Source organism: Dasypus novemcinctus, chromosome 26, assembly GCF_030445035.2.
Source record: "Dasypus novemcinctus isolate mDasNov1 chromosome 26, mDasNov1.1.hap2, whole genome shotgun sequence".
NCBI classification, from domain to species: Eukaryota; Metazoa; Chordata; class Mammalia; order Cingulata; family Dasypodidae; genus Dasypus; species Dasypus novemcinctus.
In genome coordinates, this window is record NC_080698.1 from 57,581,329 (window position 1) to 57,603,070 (window position 21,742).

At 42.7% G+C, this 21,742-nt stretch overlaps 1 protein-coding gene across 1 annotated transcript in view; it reads right to left on the bottom strand.

Annotated features, from left to right (window-relative positions):
* RUVBL1 (RuvB like AAA ATPase 1) overlaps positions 1–21,742 on the bottom strand; it is a 64,974-nt gene that overhangs the window by 42,339 nt on the left and 893 nt on the right. The window contains exons 2-4 of the mRNA XM_004473416.4: positions 18,585–18,671; positions 11,979–12,111; positions 1,684–1,835 (exon numbers count right to left, since the gene is read on the bottom strand). Of these exons, the coding sequence (XP_004473473.1) occupies positions 1,684–1,835; positions 11,979–12,111; positions 18,585–18,671 (372 nt within the window). The remainder of the gene's footprint in view (positions 1–1,683; positions 1,836–11,978; positions 12,112–18,584; positions 18,672–21,742) is intronic.

A 21,742-nucleotide genomic window follows, 5' to 3' on the forward strand; every position in this document is an offset into this window, starting at 1 on the left:
TATCAAATACTACTTGACTGGGAAGAAAAAAGGCGTCTTTCCCCTTATGTTATTTTTTTAGAGAAATTTGTACAAATAGCACTGTATTTGTACAATGCTAAAATTTAAACTGCTAAAATTTAAACTGCACACCTTATTTTATCTATCCTGCATCAGAGAGTAAACTTTTAATTTTTGCCTCATGCCTTTTTATTCCGGCTGATTTCCCAAATGAATTGGTTGAAGATGTAATTACTGGAAAGATGGCAGGTCCCCCTAAGAAATCTAATTAATCCAGAATGGAAGAGATGGAGGTAGGTATAAAAGAGATATTTGCAGAGGCAAGCTCTTGAGATGGAAACCCTGTTAGGAAAAAGAAAAACGACCATTTGAAGAAGTGACATTTTTATGATCTCCATAAAGCAGTGACCACGAAACAACCTTACAGAATCAAAGAACCATAAAATCGTAGAAAGGAGTAAAGATGGAGAAATTATATGGTCAATCTACCTCCATTTATAGATGAGAAAACTGAGGCCTAGGGAGATCAACTGACTCGCCAAAGGTCATGCAGTAAGTTAGCAAGCTGACAGAGTAATGGTTAGGACTCGGGAATTCGCTGTAGGATTCCAGCATGACCACTTAACCAGCTCTATGATCCTGGGAAAACTGCTTAACATACATACAGGGGTATGAGCCTCACCTCTTTATCTGTGAAGTATGAAAATTTTATACTCAAAAACATATACATATGTAAATTTATAAATAACATGAATGACAATAAGGTATTTGTTGTAGCAATTAGCCTAGGGGCCTGGCAAATTCACTAAATGAAGCTGTGATAATATTATTTATTATTATCAATAATGCAAAGACTACAATCCAGATTGCCTCGTTTCTCTAATTTAAGGTTCATACAATGACATTCACAGCTACCACTGATGAACTAACCAGGTGCCACACCTAGTGCTATAATTCCAATCTCTCATAATTTTGTGAGATAGACACTTTTTGTTTCCATTTCCTGCTCAGAAGCTAAGTCACTTTCCTGGGGCCACGCTGCTGTCAGCAACAGAGCAAGGATTCCCTTTGGAACTCTGTCTAATTCCAAACTGCATGCTCATCCTCTAGGGCCCCTGTTGCCTGTGAGGTGTCCAAGAGACGTGTCTGAGGAAGGTGGCTGAGGCCCTTTTACAGCCCAAGCCTGCCACAGGATTAGCCACTAAAGCGACTCCAGGTTTTCAGTCCCTGACACGTAAAGAAACTGCAGTCAGGAGTCTCCATCTGGCTCCCCGAGGAAGTCCTTCCATCATCCATTACACAACTCCTCCCGGACTACTCAAGGCTGCTTCTTGCTGTGAAGATGAGTTCTGATAACTGGAAAAATGAATGCCCAGGGTCGGAGAGCGGCCCGGGACCTTTGACAAACGGTCAAAAAGGAACAGGGGAGGGCAGAAGATAATCTCTTGAGACGTCATCACACAGCCACATTTTAACATACAAAATTTCCTAGGGCTACATCAGCAAAGGGAGAGCTGCCTTTATTGAGACCTACCCGCTCCACACCAACTATTGCTTTACGCATTCATATCTCAAGCCTCAAAGGACACTGCAGAGGCACAGAGAGGTTACCCCACCTGTCCAAAGCCACACTGACCTGAGAGAGTTCTGTCCAAAGAAAAAGGCCCACCAACATGTACTCACTTTTAACTGTTTCGTTCCTTTGGCTGTTTTGAGTCCTATGATGACATGGCTAATGGTTTTGCCATATCCCCCCATGGGGTTCTCTGTCTCGCATGGCGTTAGCTCTGTGACTTCACCCTCATAAACCTCCTTGGTCTCCTTTATCCGCAGCCCTGGAAGAGATGGCAGGTGCGCTGTGGTGAGAAACAGAATTCTATCGCTCATATAATCTCTCTCTCTCATGCTTCTTGGCAGTCTTTTTTAGCCACAAAACTTACATGTCACAGGAACTGATAAGTCAGCCTTAAGGTACTTTCAAGAGTATCATCATAGATTTGAGAGCACTGAAAATGCATAAATGTTCATTGGAAATACTATCCAGAAATGCAGAAAAAAAAAGTTTTATTTCAATTTCTTAAGGGAAATTTCTGGGTTCAAATCTAGAACTAGAGACAGGCTATAATTTTCATCTCCTACGCCTCCAGTCTCTAAAACCAAACTGTTCTCCTCCACTTTGGTAGGATGGTGACTACCAAAACTCCTGCCCATTTCATGCATTTTTCCCCTCAAAAGAAATTTTAAAACCAATGGAGGGAACAAGTGTAGCTCCATGGTTGAGCACCTGCTTCCCATGTACAAGGTCCCAGGTTCAATCCCTGGTACCTCCGAAAAAAATAAAAATAAACATAAATGGAATAACTCACTACATGCTTTGTGACACTTTCCATCTGAGCAAGGTACACTTTAATACAGACATATACATCAACAGCATGTGCTTCTTGACCCTGGATTCAAGGGTTCTTTCTGTACCTCTGGGAGACCCCTGCTGCACACCCCCAGAAGAACCACCCAGCTTTCATTCATCATCTGCAGTGAGTTGGTGTATGATTTTTTTTCAGGGGCAGAACAATAGAACCAATTGACAAAGCAACCCCTATCCCCACCCCAACAATAAAAACACTGATATTTTTAAGATAAGAATATTGTAAATGCAGACAAACACACTTTAGTTCTAAATATCGCCCACAATAGCTGTTCAACTAAATGTCCGCCGACTAAGACTTGTCAAATTAAATTTTAGAACATGTACGCTATGCTTTTTTGTGCAATGTTTTTGCTGCCTGAAGTAGTCCTTCCCTCCTTTTTTGTCTAACCAAGGCTACCTTCCAGATTCTTAGCACAAAACATATCTCCTCTAGAAGGCTTTCCTTGACACATCCTTCTTTTTCATCCTCCGAATCTTCTCCCATAGCAACCTGCACTTTCTACCAGTACAGCACCAGCATATGACAGTGTCAAGACCGGGAGAACTTGCCTTCCCCCTTGCTAGACTGTGAACACCTGAGCTGAGGGCCAAGGACAGAGCAGCCACACATGAATGGATAAAGTCAGTTAGAGGTGAGGGGGTTGTCATTCAGCACGCCATCCAATAGCCAAGAAATCTGCAGATACTTTTGCAAGTTTTATATATTATCCTGACAATTCTGAGGATGTCATGTGCTGTAATAGCCTGTGTCACCATAACAACCACAACCTCTACAGAAACCCAAGCATTTTCTGAATCAAATCTTTGTTTCCACCTGAAGTTAAGACAGGCATGTCTCTGCCTGCTGGACCAGGGGAACAGTGAGCAGTGACTCGAGGGGGGCATAAAGAACTTCTGGAGATCTAATAAGGCCTGTTTCTTGATCTGAGTGCTGGTCACATGAGTATATCCGCTCTATGAAAACACACCAAGCTCTAGGTTTTGATGATTTATGCTTTTCTGTTCTGCTTCAATAAAATTTACATTCAAATGAGAAAAGAAGAAACTGGACTTTTCAAACAAAGTAGTGATAATCATTAGGAACTTAAGGTTTTCTTAAACAGAAAGACAAACGCACATCACTGAACACTGCTTCTCTGAAAACACATGGGGCACACACCAACTCTCCCAGTTTCCCAAAGTCTGGATTGAGAGATATGGGTGGCTTTCTCTGCAACGACAGCCAGAGCACAGAAACATTAAGGCTATTTAATCTATTTTGGGAGGACCCTAGAACACCAAAAACACGCCATTCTAAGCCACCACGTCGGCCATGGAACAAAGGTGAGGAGAGGAACACCTCGGGCCACGCTGACTGAAGAGGTCTGTGAGCAGCAAGAAGAGCCGACGGGCCACCCCGAGAGAATCAACTCCAAGCTGACGCAGCGGCCTCTTGGGCGCCAGCGTGGAGCACGTTCCCGTGCAAAGGCGTCGTGACCTTCATTCCATCCTCATCACACTGGAAGAGGGAGACCACAGGAGGTGCCGTCACAAGTTTATTTCCACTCAGCCCTCTGACACTGCCAGGGCTGAGGACTCTTTGTCTCCACTTTACAGATGGGGGAACCTGCTCCAAGAGGGGAAGGAAAGAGCTATTTCCTCCTTCATAACTGGAGAATCAATGCCAGAACCAGTTTCTTCCCACCACACCACAGGCCTTGCCTAGCAGATAACCCTTTCCATAACACTTACTCTGCCTTTGCCCTGTTCTGGATAGTATGTGCATACTTGGGAGTGACTCTAAACTCCATCTAATTCCTATTTTACAAAGGGAAAAAACAGAGAGAAATGAAGTGAAACCCATAAATGAAAAAGTTATGTAAGGGCATATCAACCAATGTATTATGTAGATTCATATTTGTAGCCTCATTCCAGCAAGGAAACTACAAAAGAAAATACATTTTGACACTTATTAAACAACTGCAAATTTGAGCATTAACTAGGTATTTGATATGAAGGAATGACTGTTCAGCTTCTAAGTGTGATAAAGGGGTTGTGCTTATGTTTTTGTTAATGTCCTTATTTTTCAAAGAGACATACTGAAAAGTTATGGATAAAAATCAGGTGTGATGGAAAAGCGATAGAGATGACTCAAGCTTCACCATGAGATGAAACTGGTAGCGGGGCCAGAGGGAAGGGGCATCCTACCAACTGACTACTTTTTATACATTTGAAATTGTCCACGATACAAATTAAAACAAACAATAAAATACTATTCCACAACTTCCCAAACGGCTAACATTTAAAGAACTGGTGAGTATGTAGAACAGGAAATTTCATATATTACTTGTGGAAGTGTAAACTGGTGAAAATACTTTAGAAACAACATGGTCTGATTTGCTGAGGTTGAACACACGAATACCCTATGATCCCGCAATTCCACTCCTAGGTAGATACTTAGTAGGAAGGTGTGCACCAAAAGACACAGACAATATTGCTCACAGCAGCGGTTTGCAACGTGCCAGACACTGGGCAAAAACAACCCTGATGTCTAGCAACAGTCAAAGAGAGACCTATATCGTGGTATACTCATACAATGAAACACCATAGAGCAATTAAAACAATAACAATTTACAGCAACATGCAACGACATGGCTGATCTTCACAAATATAATGGTGCGGGAAAGAAGCTAATCACAGAAGGATATATGTCCTGCACAACTCCCTTTATTTCACGTTCAAAAGCAGGTGTAACTTAACTAGAATGTTAGAATTCAAGGCGGGTGCTGGCTGGGAACGGACATGAAGGTATGTACCTCTGGCTTCCTGGGTTATCACTTTACGCTAATTCTATGAGCTACACATTTATGTTTTAGGGACTTTTCTGAATGGATGCACAAAATGAGCAAGTCATAAGAAGAAATATGTAATTAGACTGGTGGGACCTGGGGAAGGGAGAACACTGAAGGCTTAAGGTTAGGAAACACCGCTTTCAACCTCTGCTAGCATCTACAGTCATGATTCTCAACCTTCAGAATCACTGGAACAGCTTTAAAAATTTCTCAGGCCTTGGCCAGACCCCAGATAAGTTAAGTTACCTCTGAATTTCTGGGCTTGTGATACTGCCGTGATTGATATTTTAAAGCTCCCCAGATAATTCCCATGTACAATCCCAGCTGAGAACCAGTCATCTCAAGAATGAATAAAGAACACTGTTCTACTTGCAAGTGTGGAGACGTAAATGAATTCTGATGGCAGGAAGCCCTGATATAGTTTTGGTGTCTTCACCATTAAACCACCTTTGTTGAGACAGGGGACTAGACCAGTGGCACAAAGAAACACTGCCAACGGTGTCAAGCACCCCAATTGCTTTCCATTTTTAAATGTAGCCATTATCTTCTTTCCCTGGAAACCCAATCAGGACAAAGACTTCAGATATTAAAGTTAAGGACAAGTTTTACTCTACCTTCATTTAATCTGATAGCCTGCAAATGGAAGTTTTGGAATGGTCCCAAAAGAGAGGAACATTTCATTTTTGCTTGACCAAATTCTTATTTCCTGGTCAAGACAAAAATTTTCCAAACAATGGGGAGGGGGTGGGGTATTGGGAATCCCCCTATATTTTCAATGTATCATTTATGTAATCTAAAGCTTCTTTAAAAATAAAATAAAACTTTTTTTCCAAACAATAGGAATGTAACAGAACATTGACAAACTTGGGGAATTTTATACTTTTAAAGTGAACTGTCATTTTTTAGTCAACTCTTTTCTATTCCATAAATTCCTTCAAGCGGAATGCTTACCTATATTTACTGTGAGATGACATTAAATTCCTGACTAGGGGAAGAAAGGCATTCCCATCTCTCAGTAGGCCCCATATTTGTTTAGAAGTTGCTCTGTGCTGACAAGCAAGCAGGGGATATGGTTGATGGACAATGAAACCGGCTGTTAGCCAGGAAAGGGGCTGAGCTGGCGCTATCTCTGGCAACGACAACACAAATGACACAGGTTTCATCTGCTGGCTCAGGTTTCTAAATCTCTGACAGGGACCTTCATCACGTCAAGGAAATAGCACAGACTCCTTGCTTTTTATTTCTGGTCAGCTTTCGGCTTCCTCCCCACCCTGTCTGCCAACTTCACAGGAATTCAAAGGCTGAGGAAGATGGGCAGGGTTCCCTTTTGAAGGTAGTCAATGGCCTGCCTTCTTATTCTGTGGCAGGATCAAGGAATTTTCTTTTCATTTTGCTGCCATCAAAAGAATTGCACTTCCCCTTGCCCTCAAAAATGGCAAATCACAAACTAGATGCCAAGGGAATTTATCTCTATTGTTTTCAAATTTTAAAGCATTTAAGTTACCTTTAAGCAACCAAAACACAGGCTCTCATGTGAAAGCCAGCTTTGTCAGATTTTATCACTGTCAGAAAAACATTTTTAAATAAATAAAAATACATTTTAGAAGTACTCAGAAATTTAAACCAGCTGTAATAACTTACTGTTTACCTCCTTAATTAATAAGTTAATGAGAATCTGGTTCATTAAGCATTCAGAAAGATTTTAAATCCTGGAGAGAGTCCTGTGAGCCATTTCTACTTTTTTAGTTCAGACACAATATAAAACCCAAGGACTTCACTACATTTAATAACATGGACTGAATCTCCCAAATATAAACACTGAGCTAAAGCAGCAGGACACAAAGAACACATAAAGTCTGATTCCATTCAAAGTTTAAAATGGACAAAATTAAACCATACTGTTTAGGGATCTACACATGGATGGTACAACTAAAGGAAAACAAGGCTATAATCACCACTCGTCACCACCACATACTCACCTTCCATCATGGGTGCGTTCTGAGGAAGGAAAAGGGCTGTGATCCAGGAGGAGCTGTGGGGGATTTCTGGGGTGCTGGCCCCATTCTGTTCCTTCATCTCAGTGCTGATTACATAAGCACTTGCTTCACAATTAACTGATAAATTATAGGGATGTTTTACATACTTTTCTAAATGTATGTACTGTTTCCGTTTAAAATAGGCGAAAAAAAAAGTCCAATATTTCACAGTAAAAAAATATTTCTAGTAAATACTTGCAGTTTAAGAAAGTTCATTTCTACTACAGATGCAAGAAAAAGAAGGTTCTCACGCTTTCTGTCTGCCTGGTTGTGGCAGCCAAGATTGAATGGGGGAATACAGGAAACTATAAAAACACGGGAAGGGGAAATAATCTTTGCAACTCAGACATAAACTTAAAACAGAAAAAAAAAAAGTTCACATTCAAAGTGGCACACAACGTCCCCGACAGACACAGCTCACAATCTCTCCACGGGAAACACGGAGGAGCAGGGTGGGCCTCACGGGGCCACGGGAGACCAGACTGGAAAGGGCTGCTCAGCTCTGACCAGCCGCCATGTGGGAAAGGAGGCTTCTTTCAAGAAGTCAGAAATGAAGATGTTATATGACTGATCCCAATTTCCAAATATTGGCAACAAATTCAAAATGTGTAAGCAAACAGTGCATAAACCAAATCAAACATGTCCATCACCAGACACAGAGGGCTCTCCTTCTTTAGCTAAAGACATCTGCTTTCCACCTGCTTCAAAGTTTACCTCCTCCCCTCAGTCGGTCAGCACAAATTTTTTTTTTTAAAGATTTATTTTATTTATTTCTCTTCCCTTCCCACCCCCCACCCCAGTTGTCTGTTCTCTGCGTCTATTTGCTGTGTGTTCTTCTTCGTCTGCTTCTGTTGTTGTCAGCAGCATGGGAATCTGTGTTACTTTTTTGTTGTGTCATCTTGTTGTGTCAGCTCTCCATGTGTGCGGCACCATTCTTGGGCTGCACTTTCTTTCGTGCTGGGCAGCTCTCCTTACGGGCCGCACTCCTTGCACATGGGGCTCCCCCACGCGGGGACACCCGTGTGGCATGGCACTCCTTGCGCACATCAGCACTGCACATGGGCCAGCTCCACACGGGTCAAGGAGGCCCGGGATTTGAACCACGGACCTCCCAGGTGGTAGACGGACGCCCTAACCACTGGGCCAAGTCTGCTTCCCTCGCACAAATTTTTTAAGCAGGTCCACTATGTGCCAGGAACCAGGGATACAAATATAAACACAGCCTACTACATCACCCACTTGCCCCTTCCTATGCTTTCCCATCCCTCCAAATGGAAAAAACTTGGGAATTGCCCTGGATTCCTCTTAACTCCCTACACTGTATCCTACAGGAAATCCTGTCAACATCCATATATAACCAGAATCCAACCACTTCTCATCACCTCCACTACTACCAACCATCCTGGTCCAAGCCATCATCTTTTCTTGCCCAGACCCCTAACCAGTCTTGCGGCTTCTATCCCCACCTCCCTCCTTTTACATTCCATTCCCCACCCTCGCCAGAATGACTTTTTAAAAATCTAAGTCAGAACCCACTGGTGCTCTGTATAAAACTCCCCAATGGCTTCTCCCTTCACTCAGTGAAACTCCAAAGCCCTAACCTTGGCCTAAGGCCCTAAATGGCCTTATCCCAGAAACTAGATGTGATAGTTAGGCTAACATGTCAACTCGGCCAGTTAATTGTACCCAGTTGTTTGGTCAAGCAAGCTCTGGGCATAATACAGAGGCATTTCATGGACTTTAATCATCAGTGACTTAATTGCATAGATGGCTCGTTACATTTAAAATCAATTGAGGGAACGGACTTTGGCCCAGTGGTTAGGGCGTCCGTCTACCACATGGGAGGTCCGCGGTTCAAGCCCCGGGCCTCCTTGACCTGTGTGGAGCTGGCCCATGCGCAGTGCTGATGCGCACAAGGAGTGCCGTGCTACACAGGGGTGTCCCCCGCGTAGGGGAGCCCCACGCGCAAGGAGTGCACCCATAAGGAGAGCCGCCCAGCGTGAAGGAAAGTGCAGCCTGCCCAGGAATGGCGCCGCCCACACTTCCTGTGCCGCTGATGACAACAGAAGCGGACAAAGAAACAAGACGCAGCAAAAAGACACAGAAAACGGACAACCGGGGGAGGGGAGGGGAATTAAATAAATAAAAATAAATCTTTAAAAAAAATAAAATAAAAAAATAAAATAAAATCAATTGAGGAGATTGTCATCAGCAATGAGTGACGTCTCATCCAACCAGTAGAAGGCCTTGCAAGGAGAAGTGATTTCAGCAGTCAGACAGAGAATTTCTATCTCAACTTCAGACTGCCAGTGTGTCCTGGGGACCTCACTGAGGACCTTCATCTGAGTCCCTGGCTTGCAGCCTGCCCTATAAGATTTGGACTTGTGCATTGCCACGGTCACATGAACAAGTGTATAAAATCTTACACTATTTACAGATATCTCCTGTCAGTTCTCCCTAGAGAACCCTGACTAAAACACTAGATTTTAGCGGAATGTTTAACGTTCTTTCTTAAACATTTCATTATTTCCTCAAAGTTTTCTAGTAAATTTCCTTCTGAAGAATATTTCCCTTGGTTTAAGAACCAAAGGGTGGGAAGTGGACGTGCCTCAACTGATAGAGCATCTGCCTACCATATGGAGGGTCCCCAGGGTTCGATCCCCAGGGCCTCCTGACCCATGTGGTAAGCTGGCCCATGTGCAGTGCTATCACACGCAAGGAGTGCCCTACCATGCAGGGGCACCCGAGTAGTGGAGCCCCACGTGCAAGGAGTGCGCCTGAAAGGAGAGTGGCCCCACGTGAAAAAAGCGCAGCCCGCCCAAGAGTGGTGCCACACACATGGAGAGCTGACGCATCAAGGTGACACAACGAAAAAGAGACACAGTTTCCCAGCGCTGTCGGATAATACAAGCAGATGCAGAAGAACACATAGCAAATGGACACAGGGTGGTAAGGGGAAAGAAAGAAAGAAAATAAATCTTAAAAAAAAAAAAAAAAAAAATTGAAAAGGTTCTGTCGTGGTGAGGGTTTTTAAAAAAAAAAGAGGAAAAAAAACCCAAAAGGGTTGTAAATTGGTAGATACTTTGAAAAGCATTCTAGGCAAAACCAAAAAAAGTGTTCTAACCCATGACTCAGCCATTCTGCTTCTTGATCTCCACCTGCAAGCTCTACCTGCACATGCGCACAAAAGATGTGTTCATGGCAAACTGTTTTTTAAAAGCAAAAGTTGAAAATAGGGAGCGGATGTGGCTCAAGCGATTGAGCGCCTGTTTCCCACATGGGAGGTCCTGGTTTTGGTTCCCAGTGCCTCCTGAAAACAAACAAGCAAACAACTGAGAAAACCAGGGGAGCGGACTTGGCCCAATGGATAGGGCGTCCGTCTACCACATGGGAGGTCCAAGGTTCAAACCCCGGGCCTCCTTGACCCGTGTGGGGCTGGCCCATGCGCAGTGCTGATGCGCGCAAGGAGTGCCCTGCCACGCAGGGGTGTCCCCCACGTAGGGGAGCCCCACGCACAAGGAGTGCGCCCCGTAAGGAGAGCCGCCCAGCACGAAAGAAAGTGCAGCCTGCCCAGGAATGGCGCTGCACACAAGGAGAGCTGACAGAACAAGATACGCAACAAAAAGAAACACAGATACCTGGTGCCACTGATAAGGATAGAAGCAGTCACAGAAGAACACACAGCGAATGGACACAGAGAGCAGACAACAGGGTGGGGGGAGGGGAGAGGAATAAATAAATAAATCTTTTTTTAAAAAATGAGAAAACCAACTGAGGGGAACTGATGTGGCTCAGTGGTTGAGTGCCAGGTCCCGGGTCTAATCCCCAGCCCTGGTATGTAAAAAAAGTAAAAACTGAAAAAAATTGAAAATCATCAAACTGTCCAAAAGGAAGTGACTTCAAAAATGTACTATTATTAAACAGTTTATTTCCATTAAGTAAATTGGAGGCGAACTGGGATTATCCCAGAGCTAGACCATCATAACTAGGTTTAGGAGTCCTGCCCGGAAATTCCAGCTGGCAAAAGAGAAAAACTTGGGAAGGTGGCCCTTCTCTTCTCATGTCTTCAGAATATGGGTCCTGGACCTCACACAGATGTAGATTCAAACTGGGCTCTGTGACTTCTAAGCTAGCTCACTACAGGCAAGTCACTTATTTTCTGAGACTTAGTTTCTTCACATGTAAAATGTTGATTGAGAACTTCCTCTTGGGAGAATCAAAGGCCATAACCAACGTAGGGCCTGGCACATGACAAGCACTCGACATATGGCACTAGAGCCTCAAAGCTCTGTCAGTCGCCCCCACGTTTTCCTCACTGACGTAGGCCATAATTCTCCTGGCTCACAACCCAGGACCAGGGGCATTCTGGCAGCACTGCACACAATGCTTCTGGCTTGAGTCCAAAACCTTTTCAGGGACAGTCATCTCTGAAAGTACAAGAAGGCTGCCAGGAAAATCTGACTTGTTTTTTAATAGGTCGTTTTATAGCCACAGCTATTTTGTTATGTGAAGAACCTCTGCACTTCACTATAGCACTTCATTCGGAAAAGTTTTTGTTCTTTGCAAAGATAATGTTAAATGGTACCAGAAGAAAAATAATAGTGCAACAAATCAAAGTCATAAAGGCGTTTTCACAGGGCACTGGGCACGTGAGAACAACCACTCTACCAACGTGACACTCACCGATGGCCCTGCGGAAGTTCTCCATTAGCACTTCTGTCTTCTTGATCTCCGTAGAGTAAACTTCACTCCCCACCATTGGGCAGAAAGGGACCTTACTGCCCAGCTCCTGTGCAATGGCTAGAGCCAAGGCCGTCTGCAGAAGAATACAATGGAAACACTTGTTTTACATTCTTGAAAATGTGATGATCCAGACACATGTGCTATGATAAAATAACAAACTAGGAATGATGAACCTCCAGTCCTTTGAGTTATAGTATCATTTGGCACATTTTACACGGTGTTTGGTGCCTTCTGTGGACATGGTCAATTTACAACAGAAATGGCATCTTTAATCACCACCATCATTATAAGAGTTATCAGACGCTGAGATTTACCCAGTGCAAGGCCCAACTCCAAGTGCTTAAAATGATACACTCATCCTACGAAGATGACGTGGCTACTTCTCCCCCTTTTACAAAGGAGGAAACTGAGACAGAGATGAAATAATGGGTCCTAGGTACCATAAAATAGTGAAAAGGAGAACAGAGATTTAAATTCTGGCAAATAAGGTTCCAGAGCTCACGTTCCCATGAGAATTAGAACAGTCTCCCCAAAACCGGCCTCTGGACATCAAAAAAAGTCCTGACCCAACTATTCAGGACGACACTACTGGATCTTTGAGACACTGTTTTTCATTTTCACAAGAAAACACCAATCTACAACCCACCAGAAAACAATAATGAAGAAATGAATGAGTGATGTTCATTTTATGTTAGGGAGCTGCAAACAGTGAAGAATGATATATTTGGATTCTGAAGCTATGAGTTGGCCCTAACAAGTTACACTTGAGCATGCCCAGCAGCACACCACAAGCTGATTTTTGGTAAGATAACGGCAGCTGGCAGATGCTGAAGGGAAACCAAAGACTTAACAGATGTATGGTCAAATATCAAGTATGAAAAGCAAATGCTTTAAAGGTGGGACAGGACTGGGAAATGCCATGGCCTTTGAATGTCGTTTTCATCTTTCCTCAACTTGGAAGAAGAACAGGAGCCCAAGGTTATGGGCTAAGGAAGAAAGCAAAGGCAGCAGGAAAACAAGCTTGCTACTGAAGAACAAAGTAAAACTCTAGAAACAGAGTTTTTAATTTGGCCTTCTTACATTTTCTTTTACTGTCCTCTTAGTGATCGTTTTGAGACAGCAGAAGCTGCTGGAGAATCAGTATAAAGCATGGCGCAAATGCCAGTAGCCCCAGGCATGGAAACTGGGTTTTAGTCCTGGTTTGCCTACTAATTTTCAGTGTGACCCTGGGCACATGGCAAATCTCTGGTGCCTGGTTCTCTCTTCTGTCAAATGAAAGGATTGGAGTCGATCACAGGTAGCCAACTGGTTCACTTGGGCTGCACAGCTTCATGTTTGAAATGCACTTGATTGCTAGTTTTTTAAAAAAGGAAAACATCACATAAAAAGTCTGCTTTTCACCTTCTCTTGAAAGACTAGAAGATCTGGCCACAATGGGCCATCATTACCAGACAGCAGTAAGAGGCCTGGGCTGGAAAGTAGCCATCTCCTTACTCTGGGCCTGCATGCCACAGCTCCCACAGTCCCCACTAGTCCTTAACATTTACATGCAGCCCTTTCACCCATTCGGAGGGCCTATCTCATTAGGCATCTGGGTTTGTGACCCATAAGCATATAACTATAAAACTGCTCTTCTCAGGAAGCAAGTATTATAGCTCAGTGGCTGAGCACCTGCTTCCCACATATGAGTTCCCAAGTTCGATCTCTGGTACCTCCTTTAAAAAAGAAGTTCTTCTCTGGTATCCTAAAAGCCAAGGGAAAAATCTCTGAATTATGTTAGGTCAAAATTAAGTGAGCATCACTCTAACACCAGGACTCCCAAGGGTTCGCTCCTCCCATTTTCTTTCCAAATCCAGCTACTATCCAGTTGCTCTTCTTTCTCATCACTGTATTTCTACCAGCCCTGACTCCTCATGCTGTTATGAACTGACCATATCTGATTCACTGGCATCCTTCCCCACTCCATGTGATATGGAAGAGATGATCAATTTCTTTCCATTAAAATATGATAAGCACTTGGTTAAGAAATGCTTCCCATGTGTGTCTTGTTTCCCCAAAAGGCAGGAATATACGGCGACTACACTTACTGATACCTACCATAGAGTCTAAGCCACTTGCATGGGAGAGCTCACTGAACCTTCCCAACTAGCTTATGAGCTTGATAACCTAGTTTGGTTTTTGTGGATTAAGAAACTGAAACTCATATTGCTTAATGGGTACACAGTTCCTGTTCAGGGTGATGAAAAAGTTTTGATAATGGATGGTGGTGATGATAACACAAGGTGATGAATGTAACTAATACCATTGACTATACACTTAAGAACAATTAAAATAGCAGATATGTGTTATATCTGTTATGACACTACATTATTTAAAAAAGAAAAAAACAGGAAAAAAAAAAAAAGAAAGAAATTCAGAACATACCAACTCACCCAAGATCAAACAGTTGGCAAGCAGCAGAGCCAGAATAAACCCAGCTCCCCAATGCCATTATTTCTTTGTGCTTACCCCCCAAGTGAGTGCCAAGTGGTACAGAAAAAAACATGTTGCTGCCACAAGAAGTTCTGAGGAAATCTACCTTTCAGTCTCATCTGAGCATCTCCTTTTTCTAAAACATGCACTCCAAGCCTCACTCTGAAAAGCCTGAGGGCCTGTGGAGCACAGCGTCCATATGACTAGGCCTTGTTCCTCTCAAAGAGGCCCCGGATTCTTGCCGGCACTCAGCTCAGCTGCCTAAACTCTGGGGCCCACCAGGGCACTGTCGGGCAGGAGAGTTACCACATGCCTTCACACACATCCAAAACCATCAGGTGACATCAGTGCTGACAATTCCTCCCATTTCCTAGGAGAATAATGGTACAATTTTACAAAAGGAATAAAGGACTTAAGCTCCCAGAAATAAGGCATACCAGATCCATTGAAAAATCTCTCCTGCTGGCACAAAACACCTCGAAGTGCTGGAAACGTGTAACACTGGTCCTCCAAATACTACCCAACAGTGAAAATGAACAAACTGCGACTACACACAACAACTTGGATAAATCACACTAACATAAAGTTGAGTGAAAGAAGCCAAATACAAGAGTAAAACATAAATGATTCCATTTAAATAAAGCTCAAAAATAGGCAAAATTATCTGCAATATCCATAGTCAGGACACTGGTTACTTTTGGGAGGGGTGGAAGTATAAATAATTTGCATTTTGATTATATGCGTTCATTAAGCTATACTTTCTGTGCACTTTTCTGCATATATGTTATACTTTAAAAGAGAAAGTAAAAGAAATCCCTAAGGGTCCAAAACAAAGAATAGTCCAAAATTCAGAATAGTAAATGACTATTACCTTGAAATTTTGCAGGGTGTTTGTAAATTCAGAAGCCCTGCAAGGTAAAGTATTAAGATAGAAACCCCTGGGAAGCGGACTTGGCCCAGTGGTTAGGGCGTCTGTCTACCACATGGGAGGTCCACGGTTCAAACCCCGGGCCTCCCTGACCCGTGTGGAGCTGGCCCATGTGCGGTGCTGATGCGCGCAGGGAGTGCCCTGCCATGCGGGGGTGTCCCCCACATAAGGGAGCCCCATGTGCAAGGAGTGCGCCCCGTAAGGAGCCGCCCGGCGCGAAAGAAAGTGCAGCCTGCCCAGGAATGGCACCGCACACATAGAGAGCTGACACAGCAAGATGACGCAACAAAAAGAAACACAGATTCCCAGTGCTGCTGATAAGGATAGAAGTGGTCACAGAAAAACACACAGCGAATGGACAGAGAGCAGACAACTGGGGAGGAGGGGGTGGGAAGGGGAGAGAAATAAAAAAAAAAAAAGATAGAAACCCCTGAATAAAAACAGGATCCTTGAAGGACCACACATTAAGGAAAAGGTGGGGCCATTAAAAAAAACAATCTACTTTCAGAATAAAGTGTAAATTTGTCAGTCTTGCCTTGGCTCTGGGGAAGGGGAAAAAACCTGACAATATCAGAAAACTCAAAGCTTCAAAATTTATATCATGTGAACCTGGGTTGGGAACAGAAGGGCCTCTCACAAACCCTCAGGCGGGGGGAAGCGGATCTGACTCTAGCCCTTGGGCACCCGCCTACCACACAGGAGGTCCCGGGTTGGTACCTGGTGCCTCCTAAAAAGACAAGCAAGACAGTGAGTTGGTGTGGAAAGCTTACGCAACAAGATGATGATGCAACAAGATGAAGATACAAGATGAAGATGCAACAAGGAAACACAATGAGAGACACAACAAGCAGGGAGCGGAGGTGGCTCACGTGATTGGGTGCCTCCTTCCCACATGGGAGGTCCAGGTTCATTTCCTGGCGCCTCCTCAAAAAAAAAAAAGCAAAGATGAGCAAACAGCTAGCACGAGTGCAAAACAATGAGGGGGTGGGGGAAGAAATAAATAAAAGTAAAATCTTTTAAAAAAAGTTCTCAGGAGGCACTCAACACTGACATTAGGAGATTAAAGGAACCTCGCTGAATTGATCAAGCAAACATAAGTTCACAAGCAGAAACAAAATACAAAATTAAAACAACAACAACAAAAACATGAACAAGGAACAAGAAGCTACCAAAAAATGGCCAAACTTTGGAAAAAAAGGAACTCTGAACGGGTGTGCAGCTTCTTTATCAAAAAAATAAAAAGCTGTAGAAGAAAAGACAGAAAAAGAAAATCACTATTTTGCAACCACAATGTGATAACTGATAAGGCAATAATCATCAGTCAATGCTAGAACCAGAGTGAAAGGTTACTAGGTAACAGGATAGTCACAACATCTCAAAGTGTCACTTCACAGATTACTTATTAATTACAAAGGGAAAATGTTACCTTCACTATCATCAATCAGTAAGCATCATCACTGTAACAGAACAAACTGTGATTATTTGCCTCCTGTTGTGATGCAATGGAAACATCCCCTATGATTAACATTTCTTGAAGAAATAATCTCACAAATCCAGACTGGAGGGCACTCTACAATGCATCTGTCCAGGACTCTTAAAAAATGTCAATGTTAAAGAACAGAAAAACAAAAAAATGCCCAAAGCGGTCACTAGATTAAAGGAGACTAAAGAGACACAACAATAAAATGCAAGGTCTGATATTTGGTGGTATCCTGAATTTAAAATTTTACAAAACTGGGAGCGGAAGTAGTTCAAGTGGTTGAGCACCTGCTTCTCATGTATGAGGTTCTGGTACCTCCTAAAAAATAAATAGATAAGTAAAAATAATAAATATAAATTAAAATATATAAAACTGGAACAGCCAAAATGTATTACTGGAACAATTTGGAGAGATTTTGGTAGACACCAGACATTAGATAATACTGCATCAACACTAAATTTCTTGGGTGTGATGATGCTCTTCCAATAATGAAGGAGGACAACCTTGCAACTTACTTTCAAACGGCTCCAAACTAAAATAGAGAAAAAGCAAATGTCACAAATTTGTACAATTGGTGAGTCTAGGTGTAGGGTACAGAAAGGTTCACCTTACTGTTCTTTTGACTCTTACAGGTTTCAAATTTTTCATAATAAAAAGGTGAAAAATATTCAATGGATTGGATGAAACAACAACTTAATCACAGCTTAACATACAGCTAGTGGACTGGAGCTGAGAGATGAAGAAATTATATAGAATGCAGTAGAGTCAAAAGGAGAGAAAAGACGAAAGAAAGGTTGAAAGACAAAGACTAAATGAGACGTTCTAGCCCAGGGTCTCTCAACCCTGGAACTGCAATTTTGGAGGTCTTGGTCGTGGGGACTGAGATTTCAGTAGCACCACTCCCTCACTCCCCACAGCCAGTTTGTGACAATTAAAGATATCTCTAGCTACACTACTGTAAAATGTCACCCCAGGGTGAGGCCCACTGCAGTCTAACCTCATCTAAATAGAGTTGCAGAAGGAGAAAAGAAAGAGAATAGAGAAAGGCAAGAGCTGAAGAGAGAAAGACTGACAATTTTCCAGAACCGATTAAAGACATAAGTACTCAGATTAAAGAAGTATAAGCAGGATCAATAAAAATAAATCTACTCAACATATCATAGTGAAAGTGATGAACACCAAAACATCTCCAAAACATCCAGACAGAAAAAACGCCTTCACATGTTGACTTCTCAAGAGCAACACCAGAAACCAAAAGGCAGCAGATAATATGGTAAGAAATAATATTGAGAGAAAACATGTCAATCAAATTATATAACCAACTTAACTTCTTTCAAAACGAGGACACCAAAATAAACACAAACCAAGAGGCTTTACCACACAGAAACTCTCAAAGCAAAGACAACTTGAAAGAGATAAAGGACAAATTCTAGAGACAATGAACCCCCTTTGAGGCCTTCATTCTCTTTCTTGGCAGTTGGCCATGATAATTTAAATTTTAGAAGCATGGATTTAGGTACTCAGTTGTATTATTGCACATTAGTTTAAAAAAACACATACAACCAATTTGGCTAAAACAAAGACTAGTTAAGACATGAGTTCAATTTGGCTTAGACATTCAGACCACTCTCTTGGGTAGATTAAGGAAATGAGAGAAAATGAGTACCTTGCCAGTTCCAGGAGGTCCTGCCAACAAGACAGCTCTTCCAGCCATTTTCTTGCTCTTGATTAATTCCACTATCACGCCACATGCCTACACACCACAATGGAAAGAAAGAATAAATTAATATTAAAATGTTTCGCAGGAGGAAAAAATCCAGTCTCTGATCCACAAGATTCACATATTCACTCAACTAATAGTATCAGTACGCTACAGTAATTGTGGAGGCAGTGGCACATGAGTAGATGGAGGAGACAAACACCTAAACATTGAACAAGAATGGGAAGATGAAGCGAAGAGGTAGGCAAGGGCCAGAACTTATAACAGGTTCCTCTAGTCTGCAGCAAAGTTTGAATTTTATTCTACATGCAATAGGAAGCCAGTGAAAAGGTCTTATGCTGTGTTACACTATGATTTATGTTTTTATAAGATTGTGCTGGCTGCTATGTGGAAAATGGGCAGCAGGGGGACAAGTAGAAGCAGAGAGTTTTAGCCTGGGGTCCACAGATAAGATTCCAGAGGCCCACCTGCCACTAGAAATTGGAAACAAAATCCTGTGTCTATGTTGGTATGTGCATTTCTTGGGGAAGAGGATTCATGGCTTTCATCAGATTCTCAAAGTAATCCACTAAGAGTTTAGAATTAATGACATACACCACTAGCTGGTCATCAGTGAACTATGCCAAAAAGCTACAAAGCGAAAGGAAATTCTGCGAACAAGGTGAAAGATCCCAAGTGACTTTTGAATCCTCAAGATTTAAGTAATCAGTGTTTAGTATATTTTTGTATATGTATTATTTTTAATGTTAGAATTTTTAAATAATTCTAATAATCCTCTGGACATTAAGCCATTTACAGTGTGTGTATTGGCAAACATTCAAATTCCATAAATGCATTACTGATTTCTACATATTTTTAATATTTTACTATTAAAGGAGGAAGGCTGGGAAAGTCACACTTACCAAGCCAGTATATGCCAAAGACTACAGGATACAGTTTCTAACATTAATTGAATAAGGTAACACACAACTAACTAAAAGGCACTCTGTTCTCTCTTGGCAGTGACCACTGTCCCCTATTGAGAGGGTCTTGTGAACATATCTCCTCCACTACTAGGAGTAGGGCCCTATCTTCTTTATTCCCCGTGGTTTGTGGAGAAGAATCTTGTCCTACACTTACAGCAGCCCCTCAGAAAATGTTTGTCCAAGGAATGTGTGTTGGGAAGCAGATTTGGCCCAATGGTTGGGGTGTCCACCTACCACGTTGGAGGTCCAAGGTTCAAACCCAGGGCCTCCTGACCTGTGTGATGAGTTGGCCCACACGCAGTGCTGATGCACGCAAGGAGTGCCGTGCCATGCAGGGGTGTCCCCCACGTAGGGGAGCCCCACGCGCAAGGACTGCGCCCCATAAGGAGAGCTGCCCAGCGTGAAAAAGTGCAGCCTGCCCAGGAATGGCACTGCACACACGGAGAGCTGACGCAGCAAGATGACGCAACAAAACAGGACAGATTCCAGGTGCCACTGACAAGAATAGAAGCGGACACAGAAGAACACATAGCAAATGGATACAGAGAGCAGACAGTTGAGGGGCGGGGGAGACACAGGGAAAGGGAGAGAAATAAATAAATAAATCTTAAAAAAAAAAAAAGATAGAACTGATTAAAAAAAAAAAATGTGTGTGGATGTGCCGTACTCCATTCTTGGCTTAGCAAAACACGGTGCTCTCAAGAGCCCAGAAGCTGTTCTTCATATGCTGTATTTCTAAAAAGTAAGAGCCACTGTGATCTTTCCACACAAACCTGTGATAGAATCCCCAGCACTGGAGATCTTTGGGAAACTCAAAAAAGGCAGAAAAGACTTTCTAAACCTTGGATAAATATATGTCTCTTCCATATAACTGGGGATCCCCCAGTTTAAGGTCAAAATTCTCCAGTGAGGTATGTTTAGGGAATCAAAGATTTAATAAGAACTGGAGGGACCTTTCAAAGATCACCTTGTCTAACTCTCTTCATCTTTCAGGTGGGGATACTGAACACCAGGGAGGCTGCTGTCATGACCACAGTAAAACAAGGATCGGGTGGCTGGGGTGGGTCTGCAGATACCCATCAATCAGTGAGCACCAAGCCCCTGGAAGGAGCCAGGTTCTGTGTCTATGATAAATAGTAAATGGTCGCTGCCCTCAAGAAGCTCATCGTTGTATTGAGGCACAGAGCATCACAGTTAAGGGCATGGGTTCCGGAGTCAGACTTGTGTTTAAATCCTGGCCCTACCACTTACCATCTGAGTGACCTCAGAGAAGATAATATTTGCTGATTTTTCTTCATCTGTTAAGTCATAATAGTTAATGGCACACATGCTAAAGAGTTGAGGGGTAAAGCACACTGATGACTACAACTTACTTCAAAATGCACCAGTGATGTTTGGTGGTTGGATCGCAGGCCAAATATGTGATGAAGCAAGACAGCAAAATGTTCACTGTAGCATTTAGGCACATGGGTATTCACTATACAAGCCTCAATTTGTGTCTCTGAATGTCTAAAAATTTCCATAATAAAGTAGGGAAGGAATGGTTAACATTAGGGTTGAAGTGACAAAACAGTGGGAGACAAGAGCTGCTGAGCAGAATGCTTGGTGCAAAGAAAGCACGCAACAAACGTTAGCTATTTGCAGGTTCTCAGTAAGCCGAAGTTGGATAAAAAGAGCAATTTCAAAGTCATCTTAACTCTGTCAAGGTTTCCTTTTTGGAAAGATTATGTGCTCAAAATGCAAACCAGACCCCTTTTTGTAGTACAACCAGGCTGGGAGTCACCAAGCTTAGTCTCATGTTAACGGTAGATTTTTAGAGCTGCTAGGCCACGGCAGGCGCCAGAAAGCATGGCTCTGACCTTAGGGCATAGCAGGCTGAGATGGTGGGTGTGAGGTCAGCGAGAGAGCAAGAGCACACTTCAGTATAGAAGTGAGACATATACCTGGGTACAAGTCTAGCTTTCCCATTACTAGCTGGAGAGGTGAAGGGACCTCTCCTGCCCTCAGTTTTTTCATCTGCAAAAAAGAGCTCGAAGAGTTTGTGATTATAAAGTTAAGTGATAGGACTTCTGCATCATGGCCACTTAATAAAAGTGGATTTAATTGGGATGGTCAACAAGGATACTTGGAGGAGCGGGT